Source organism: Halyomorpha halys, unplaced genomic scaffold (genome assembly GCF_000696795.3).
Source record: "Halyomorpha halys isolate HHAL.00 unplaced genomic scaffold, Hhal_1.1 Scaffold1306.1, whole genome shotgun sequence".
Taxonomy (NCBI): Eukaryota; Metazoa; Arthropoda; class Insecta; order Hemiptera; family Pentatomidae; genus Halyomorpha; species Halyomorpha halys.
The window spans coordinates 276,290-286,936 of record NW_027112750.1 but is presented as its reverse complement, the minus strand read 5'-3'; the positions used below and the strand labels follow the sequence as shown (position 1 = coordinate 286,936).

General features: G+C 26.8%; 1 protein-coding gene across 2 annotated transcripts in view; it reads left to right on the top strand.

Annotated features, from left to right (window-relative positions):
- The first annotated feature begins 1,199 nt into the window (after positions 1–1,199).
- CenG1A (Centaurin-gamma-1A) overlaps positions 1,200–10,647 on the top strand; it is a 220,023-nt gene continuing 210,575 nt past the window's right edge. For both annotated transcript variants that reach the window (XM_014434110.2, XM_014434109.2), the window contains exon 1: positions 1,200–1,514. In XM_014434110.2, the coding sequence (XP_014289596.1) occupies positions 1,340–1,514 (175 nt within the window). In that variant the 5' untranslated portion in view covers positions 1,200–1,339. The remainder of the gene's footprint in view (positions 1,515–10,647) is intronic.

Here is a 10,647-nt window from a genome sequence, read left to right as displayed (position 1 = left end):
ATAAATTAAATATTCAATCAATGCTGAATTCTGCATCAATTGGTGTGTACAACTAAAAATTAAACTTTTTCCAATGAGCGAGTTTTACCTGAATAGGGAAGAAACATAAGATGAGTAATTTGCCATTATCAAGCTAAAATACAAACAATTCATTAAACTTCAGACAAATATTAATATAAAATAAAAGTGAAAATGCAATCAAACTAATAACTGAGTCAATAATATCAAACTTTATAAATTAATAAATGATAGTTAATTTGAATGTATTTTTTCATATCAATGCCTTTATTTTATATTCTTAGGGCATAGTATAATCCTTTTTTTCAGGCTGTATAGAGATGTTATATTGAATATGCCTGTGATAAACTTTCAGACTGATTAAATAGTATTACGATAGTACCTACACTTTTAAATAGAAAAAAATATTCTTACCAAACAGTATTGAAGATTCGTTTTCGATGATCACATAATTCCCTGTGAAAAAATAATACTGAGTTAAATAAATAATGTACTAAATTCTACTTAATTAAATTAAATTGTGATACATAGAACTAATATTGAAGTATAGATAATGTTTGTAGTTTTCTAAATTTCACTATGAGAACTTGTTACATAAATAGTCATTTATTCTGGCATGAATTTAACTTAATTTTATAAACTTACTTTAAGATAACATTTAAATGATAATTAGGCCTTTCACAACACCTAATAAAGAAGATTTTAGCGTCCTACTGTTTTTACTTCCGCCAAAAATCTTAGTAGTGTTTTCCAGAAAATCCAGTAGATAGCATTAGTAACAATTTTAATATTTTCTATTTATGAAATCTAAAGATTTATTTGGATTAAAATAAAAATAAAAATTGTATTGAGTCATTTCAGAGTTTTTGGAAAAAACATTATGGTCTAAAATCACTCAAAGGAAGCAATGTTTTTCAGGAGGCGTTCACCTAATGAAACTCAAACGCTTAATGGCGGTGAGTCTTCAAGTGAGGTTGCCCAGTCAGTTATCAAGTGTGGCCCTGTGTTGATGTTTACAATTGTAGTACCTGAATTAAAACTTATTAGTCGTATAATTTTATTACCATAAGTGTTAAAATTGTTATTTCATATTATTTTAATGAATTTTTCGCTATTATCGTTCGTGCCTTTATATTTTTGAGTTATAGTAGTTGTCATTTTAAATATTTGCATACAATGATTTGAAAAGAACTGTGAATTACCCAAAAATTGAGGCAATAAGTAATATTTTTATTTCCAATGAAGTTTGCGGCAAAATTAACGTAATCTAACGAAAAGTGTTTGTCAAGGAGTGTTGATATGGGTTGACATTTATTCTAAAATGAATTCGAGATCGCATTTGCATTCTTTTGTAAACAATTCTTTAGCGATTCGAGAAGAAATTCGAAGATTTGAAAGTGTTCATCCTTCTATTTATGCAATCTATGATTTAATTGAGCTAATTCCTGACAACCTGATTTCGCAGCAAATAAGGGATCATGTTGTATGCATTGAAGGTATGTTGCAGCTTAAATTATATTCTGTTGTTTTTTGTTATTCCCAAAACTCAGATAAATATAACTAAAGAAGTTAGATTTTTATATTAAATATTACCCTATAGCAATCTATCCCTCACAATACTTGATTGCGCTTTTTATCAATTATTATTTGCCATTGTATCTATCAGATCTTGTGGTAATGTTTCATTAGTCAGTAGAAGGAAAGCCACAAATGAGCTTGGTGATCCTAGTAAACAATGTTAATAAATATATGTATGTATAGTTGACCGTAAAAATTGATATATAGGGAGATGGTCAGGGTTGCGGTCAATAGTAAAACAAAACTATTTTTGTTTCACTATTGACCGCAACTCTGACCATCTCCCTATATAAAAATGTTAATAAATGTTTTGATAGATTAATTATCTGGGGTTTGAATTTAGTTAATTATAGTTAATATATCTAATTCATGTATTTACATTTACAGTTTAAACTTAAAATAATTTTGTTTTGTTCCTTGTTTTCTCCCCTTATTTTGACTCAATGGAAAAATATGATGCTTTAATTTGTGTTGAACTTATGCATTTCAAATATTATTCCTTGTGTTTATTTGCGCACTTATAGTTTTTATTTGTTGGACTGGAGATTGAGTGATGTTTCTGTCATCAAATTATATATGTGTATATAGATATATGACTTATTTACTCATTTATATTTACATATCATAATTTGGTATTTGTATCGAAAATATGTTGTTTACTACCAAAGACGTTTTTAAAATTTTGACAGAAAAGTACGGAATTTGTGTGCTCTTTTCAAACTAAAATAAAATTTAATGCCCCTCTGGCTGAGTTTTTGTATGTATTCATGTACTTACAAATATGGTTTAGAATATTTATCATAAAACCTGTTACTGTTTACATTGGTTGTACGATTTACTACAAACCAATTGAAATGCAACTGCAGTAGCTTTTTTGTTGTTTTAAAATCGCCTACTGAAATGAAATCACTTAGTAATGCTTCCATTATTTTCTTTGGTTTCACCTTACATAGTAAGGCTTCATACCTCTTGTTTTACACGATTACTTTAAGTTTTTCTCTTGATGCCTTTAAATGCATTATAATCATTCAAAGAGTTTAAGGAGAATGATGGATTTTGTTTTGAAAGAAAAAAAAACCTTCAAAATTGAGCTGTTATAGTTTAATAAATTTCTTCTGTGTGTGATACTCCTTTGTTTTTATTAATTTTGAATACCTTAATTTTGCTTGACATGATAATGTCCAATAATCTAATATCACTTTAAAGATTCCAGTAGAATTAAAATTATTACAGTTTAGGGTATAACTTTTCTTCTGACTGTTATACTATAATCTTGAAAATCATTTATGTTCTAAATCAGTTTACTACAATTTAAATTTAATGATATCTAAAATTGAACTCTTATTATTTAGCATTTAAAAATTATTTCAATCTTAAGAATGGAATTCTTTTTTTTTATATATATAAATGACTGTTAAGCTGATATTATTATGAAAACATGGATAATTGGGGTATTTCTGACTACTTCTAATGCTGAATGTATTGTTTTTTTTAAAGTTAGTTGTATTATTTTTTTGTATAAAAGTTTTTTCCAGCTGATATATCTTTTAATCATTCTCTTTTCTTTTCTGTCCACCATTTATTTTACAATTAGTTTTAGTCACTTTTGATTGGTGGTAATAGATGATACCTCTTTGGTGTGGATATAAACATCAATTTAGTAACTATTAATTGGCCATCTAATCTTTATTGTAGTTTTTTTTTTATTATAAGAGGGTTAAAAATCTGTGCTGTGGTTTTACATTAGGTCTGTTCCAACAACCACTTTTGACTGTCAAGAACTGTACGCTCCATGCACAGTACACTTTTGGGTGGGAAAATCCCATATGATGCAAGCTCCGCACAGTTGTGGCAGTCAGAATTGTTTGTTGGAACAGACATGTTGTTAAATAAATAAATTGTGTTACTTTAAAGAAAAACAGTTTTAATTAGCTTTATCTAAAGAACTATATTATTTGGCAGGTTGTTGGGAAAGGTAGGGCGAAAAGTAATTATTATAAATTAGTTTTTATTTGTTTATTTATTTTATAGACTCTAAAAAGAAAAATAATTATATTAGTCTAAGTTGAACATCCTTTTTTGTAAGAGTTATGCTCAGCAGTTAAAATTTTGTCTCTCCTCTTCCTGGCCCCCCTCCAAAAAAAAAAAATATATATATATGTAAAAAAAAAAGTTAAAAGAAAACTCAGTTTAATTCTACATTTAAGAGAGGTTTACAAATAGAGTTTGTTTAATCCAGAAATAATTGTCTCAACATTCTAATTTGAATGGTTGAAAATTCTAAAAAAAAAATTAATGTATTCTATAATAAAATTCTTCAAATGGTAATACACATTGTTTCTACCTTCAGAATTTAGGGACCATAAATTAAAAACTTTGTTTTAGACTTGTTTGATTGTTTTACGTTTTATTTATTTTTACCTTTTAGGTTATTACCAAAATTTTTTATTACAAATTCGGAGTTCTTTGTTTTCTGGTGCCCCCTACTTGACAGCTAACTGTTTATAATTATTAATCATGAAATATTCTATATAAAAAGCTGTCATTAATAAGTATTGGTCAGTGGTTTAGTCAAGAGTTAGTAAAATTACGAACATTTTATAAATTTTTATTAATTCTTGTGATATACTGGTAACATTGGTATGGCGCCAATCTCGTGCATCAGGGCGCGAAAAGATGCTAGCTTGTGGGAACAATATTGGCATTGTTTTTGACTCCAAAAATAAAAACTTAACCAGTAAGTATTTTAAATTATTACATTGACAATTTTTTGTTTAGTTTCAATTGATAATTGTTTACCTCAATTTTTATTTTATTGTATACAGATAATATTTTGTATTGGTCCTGTGTTTGTATTTGTATTGTGTTTTTTATAATTTGAAAATTGAATCAAAACGTTGATTCTGTAGTCAAATGATTTATAATGTTTTTGGCCATTTAATTATTTTTTTATTCCCAGCTATTCAACTTCAGATCTTGATCATGATGTTATTAAGTGCAATTTTAAGTTTCGAATTTTTAATTTGGTTTTTTATGAACGACCCTAATCCTCACAAACCTTAGTAAAAATTTCTTTTCTCCAATCACTTTCAAGGCATGTTGGGTTGTCACAATATAAATTTCATTTTTTTTTTTTCCTCTTTATGTTGGTTAAAATTTTTTGTGTTGTACAATTTTATAATGTGAATTTCTAACGTAGATATGGAAAGCTTCTACAACAATTAATTTGGTTGTGTGAGTTATGTTTTAGGGTTTCGTAAGCTGGTTGAAGATTTTCTCAATGCGAATTTTCCTGGTATTTTTTTTAAAATTTTATCTTATCTAAAAAAAGGGAAAACATGACGAATTGTTTATTGGGAAAAAAAATAAAATATATGTGTTTGTCGTTTTCTTATCTACATTATCACTTTTTTTCTAGTTTCGGGAAAATAAGTGCTTTAATTTAGTGAATCTTTGTACTGCTTTTTTTTTTTTTTTTTTTTTTTTAATTCAACAATGGTGCAACTGCGATGCAAAACAAAAAAATGATTCTAAGCAAAAATCAATTTTTTTTTTTTTTTTTTTAATACATTAATAGGTAAAAGTGTTATTTGGAACGTGCAGGAATAGAAATGAATGAGTTTTATAATCATTAAAAATAAGCCACTAAAATATACTAATATAGGAGTTTAAATTTTTTATATTTTCATCACAATATGTAAGTTCTCAGTATGTATTTAAATCGTTTTTATTAGTTAAACCATAAAATAAAGTACTAGCATTTTAATAAAAAAGCTAAAAGAAAAAAGTTAAATTAAAAAGGAGAACTATAAATAAATTGTTATTTAAAACAAACAATAACGACAAACTAGAAATAAAGACAGCAAAACAAATTTTCTGACTAATTAAGTTTGAATGTTTATTGTGTTATATTCACTGTTGTTTTTTTTAAATATACGTATCGTGTATTTCTATTTATTAATTTTTTAACGGATATTATATATTATATATTACATCAAATAATGCCGAATTCGTTTTTTACACCGAATGGGTTAAATTTACTCCTCAGATTCCCCATTTTGATGTGAACGAATATTTACCTAAAATTAAAAACTGGTATATAAATAACCCTATTTATATACCAGTTTTTAATTTACTTAACAACTTCCAAATTTTTTGTTAAATATAAAATTTGAAAGAGGAAACGAACCCATGGAGCACAATCGCAAGTCATTTGAAATAAATTGTTTGCCAAAAATTTACGAAAATATATTGTTTATTTAAAGTAATGTACTTCTAGTATGGATTTTAACTACGAACTAGATATCGCCATAGAAACCATGTACACAATGTATTGTTCGCGATAGAATCCTTGGCTAATGGTGCTGTTTGACAAATACCGCATTTCTTTAGTGCTGTAAAAAAATTACGAACTACAAACTATTGCCTCAATTAACAATAAAAAGCTATGAGGTTATGAATCATTGATGATTTCAATAATCACTTTAAAGTAACAGCAATTTTTAAAATTTATTAATTATGTAAATATTTGATAGTGGCAAGAATAAATCCTATTTAGGAACGACCAGCACAACTATTATCGCATCTCTTACATTGTCCAGAATGTCCATAAATTCATAATCATTCCCAAATACTACGTTCCACACCATTGGCAAACGATTTTCCACCTGTGCTCTGGCGGATCCAGGTGCAGGCGTGGGAAGTTATACTGTACTATACCTGTGTACTTGGCAGATGTTTTTTTAACTAAAAAAAACAAAACATTTTTTTAACCTTTACTATACTATTGAATCATTTGACTCACCATTTTGGTGAAAAATTTCTTAATATTCAATTATTCAATGTTACTGTAAATAATAAAATCAAAACTTAAGGATTTTGAGTTGCAATGTTGATTATTAGAATATTTTTTAGTTCGGAAATGTTTTTCCTTGAGTTAATATTGTATCTTTATTAAAGTTAAATGTAGTTATAATATTGATATTACGAAATTAAATTTAGAACCATACCAAATTGATTTGTATGCTGTTTTTTTTAAAATATAATTTTTTTGGGCGCCATTGTTTTTGAAAGCATTTTTACTCACTCCTAACACGAAATTGAAATTTTCTGATTATTAAGTCAAATTAAATAGTTGTATTACATTGGTAGTATATGAGGTGTGTATATGGATTTCGTTTATGAAATGAAGGTCTTGATTCAGTCCTAAAATATCCCTGAGCAAAGTTGAAGTTGAAAGTTGGTGGCTAATGCTTTGGCTGAGTGGACTCACAGTGGTGCCCCCCGGATATTACAAGTTAAAGCACCCAAGCCCCTACTAATTGTCGCCATTAGGTTTTCAGTCCACTAAGCATTATCCTATTTACTTCTGGTATTTCCAAGACCAAATTTGTTAATGTCCTGTCATTGCTATATATTTGTTAAATTATACATTAAATTTGTCGGGAAATGTTAGAGTATTCAAGTCTAGATTTTTTTATTTCGGGGATTGACAAAATTCTTTTAGTTACGATTTTTTTTTTTTCAAATCATTGGTGAAATACGAATTGTTAACTTAACCAATAAACATTTATCTTGCTTACGAAACTTTTTTTTTTTTAATCTGAACTTCAGTATCCTGAATTCAAGGCCCGAAAAGTAATCAAGTCATTAATCGAATTAAGAAAAATTTGAGTATAATGTATTTTAAAATTTGTATATGACTTGGATGGAAAAAACATGATTTAAAGAAATTAATTTAAATATTTAAAAAAATCTTGTAACGATTGCTGTATATAGGATACGCTTGTTAGTTCAGGGAGTGACATTTTCAAAATCCCTCGTTAAACATACTTAAATACAAACCCTTAAGTATTATACCTTACAGAGAAGTGTACTAAGAAACATACCAAGTGTATAATTAATTTTATAAAAAAAATTTATATCGAGACAATTCCCCATATATCAGACCTAACTTATCTTAGCTTTAGAATATTTACTAATAGCAAGTAGAGTACTCTATGAAAAAATTGACTTATATGGAGATACATTGTAAAATTTGCTAAAACCAGGAATCGACATTGGTTCTTATTTTATAAACGTGTTTGATTGAAAATAAGTATCCTATATTTTTGTCTGAATATAATGCTCAGAATCATCTTTATTTTAATTAATGAAATCATCTTAATACAGTTAAATGACTGTTAAATAAACTGTCTAAATCAAGTAGGTTATTACTTAAGTGGTTTTGCCTTCAGTCATGAATATTATTATTATTTTTTAATTAGAAAAAACAACAAATACTAATGAAAAGTTGAAATAAATTTTGAAGTTACAACTATTTTTCTATATAAAAAAAAAAAGAACGTTGTTCTCTAATTTAGTATAAAAATAAAAAAAAGCTTGAATCATTTCAATTTAATGATTTTTATAACTCAAATATTTTTATTTAACGAATTTACCAAATCGAATCTGCCTTGTAGAAATAAATTGGATTTTCTCTTCTTGTAACTAAAAAATATTAAATATTTTTTAATGGAATCCCCTCCCCCCCCCCCGTCTTAATTCTGAACTATTACATACCACAAAATCATATCGCAACGGGTTAGTAAATTTGAAGAGCTAGAGACTTTTATTACAGTAAAATATTTTTTAATAAGTATAAAAAAACTTATAGTTTACATAAAGTCTTAATCATGCACTCACAGAACGTTTAGTCATAAACGTTTCCTAAAAAAATTATCGATTATTATGCTTCCTTTACCGAAAGTAGCCACAGCAAAAATTAGGAACACCTCAAAAAACAGTCGCTTAAATGATATATATAAAATCTCTAAAATATAAGAACAAATGCATTAATTCAAAATAATAATTATTATATTGGAATAAAATCGTTCTATATACACCATATAATTTAAAAGCAAAATTCATAAAAATAGTTTCAAAAAACACCTCAGAGAATAACTATTAAATCAAACAAATGTGGAATTCAAAATTAATTTAATTTTTAGATGTATAAAGAATCCTAGAGGAAATGGTATGCCTTTAATGTATATATATGAAACAAACATATTTTATCAAAATTTAAATGTATAATAAAAATATATCGAACTTATAGGGTTCAAGTGCTCAAGTTCCACTCATTAGAGGGTATAGTACAAGAGCCGGGAAGAAAAAAAGGCAGTTATTTCACCTCAATTTTCGATTACTTTAATGAAAACGATGTATAATTACTATTCAAAATTGATGAGTCTTTCAAGTACAGGGGGGGGGGGATGAAAAATACTACAAAGTAGTTTATGGTCTTTTCCTTCGTAGGAATTGTAGTTTTCATGATATATGATAAATAAAATTGATTTATAGTTGTTTGGACAAAAAGTTTAATTTGTGAAAAACTATATTTCAGAAACCATTGAATGTACAGATGTCCGCTAGCATTCAAATTAAAGCTAGTTAAATTTACTATAAAGTAGTTTGTAACGTTCATCTTTGTAGGAGTAGTAGGTTTTATGATATTTGACAAAATAAACTCACATAATGCTAATTTCTAGTTGTTCGTATAAAAAGTTCGATTTTAAAAAAAAAAATATATCGCTAGACCCATAAGACGCAGATATGTCTGCCAACACTGAAAATAAAGGAAATTTAACTCACTTTAATGTAGTTTATGACACTTATCTTCGTAGGGGTGGTAATTTTTATGATATTCACGTATGAATATAAATTTGGCAAATGAAAATTTGTCCGAACAACTATAAATAAATTTATTTTATCACATTTCATGAAAACTATTACTCCTACGTAAATAAACGTCAATAAATAAACGTAAATAAACTACTTTGTATCCCATTAAACGAGCTTTAATTTGAGTGCTGATAGACATCTGTACGACAAATGATTTTTGAGATATAGAATTTTCAAAATAAATTCACTAACTACTGATCTTTCAGTACGTTCCATACAACATTATTATGAAATGTTGCTTTTTAAAAAGCTATATAAAACTATTGAACGTAAATAGCTCTATTAGGGCTTACATTTTAGTAAATTTAATCTACTTTAAATGATGCTCTCTTAGATTTTCTATTGTTGTTGGTAGTTTTAAAGATATAGAGCTCCGAATAAAAAATTAATTATTTTTTAACGTTTTGAAACAGCCGCCATTTTTTATTCCCCCTACCTATACTAGGCAGACTCATCAATTTTGACTAGTAATTATACATAGTTTTCAATTAAGTAATCAAAAATTGGGGTGAAATATAATACAATAGTGTAATAAATTGTAAAAAGTATTAATGGAAATAAAGAGAAAAAATAAATGAGTAAGTAAATCATGAAAATATTAGAATATGAAATTTTCACTTTCTGCTTTATAGTTTTTTCTCTATATCTCGACCTCTTTCATTTTCTGCCCATCAATCATGCAAATCTTGATAGTGCCGACGGGTAACGATTTCCCTGGATGTCTGAACGCGAACTTTCCAAGCCTCGGGGAACCCAATAGCTTGAATCAAAGTAAAAATTCCTATTTATTGTATTATTATAAGATAATTTATTTATAACATGCTATTCCTTTGATACAAAAAAAAATCTCCTTAAATTTACTTCAATTTTCCTAGAAAAGACAAAAAATAAATAAAAATTACCACTCTTCCCAACCACACCAAACGTCTCATCTCAGAGTCCATTTACATAAATTTGACAGAGAATTCCGTCAATCATAAAGTTGATAAACACTGCATCTCCCTTACATATCGAAACATTTTGAACATAATAAAATCCTCATAATACCTTTTTTTAACTTTTTTCTGCATTTCAGAAGCCCATTTTCTTGTCATATCTTTTATTCTTGTTTTTCTAAATTCTCACTTTTTTTTTTTATTTATTTAATTATTATTATTATTTTTTTTTTATTTATTTATTTATTTTATTTTTATATTCATTATCCTTCCTGTTTCATTTATATTCATGTATCTATCTTTTAATTTATATTCATGTGTTATCTTCTTAAGTGTACTTATATTAACTACTTTATTATTAATTTTCTATTATATTTTACACTTTTCTGTATCC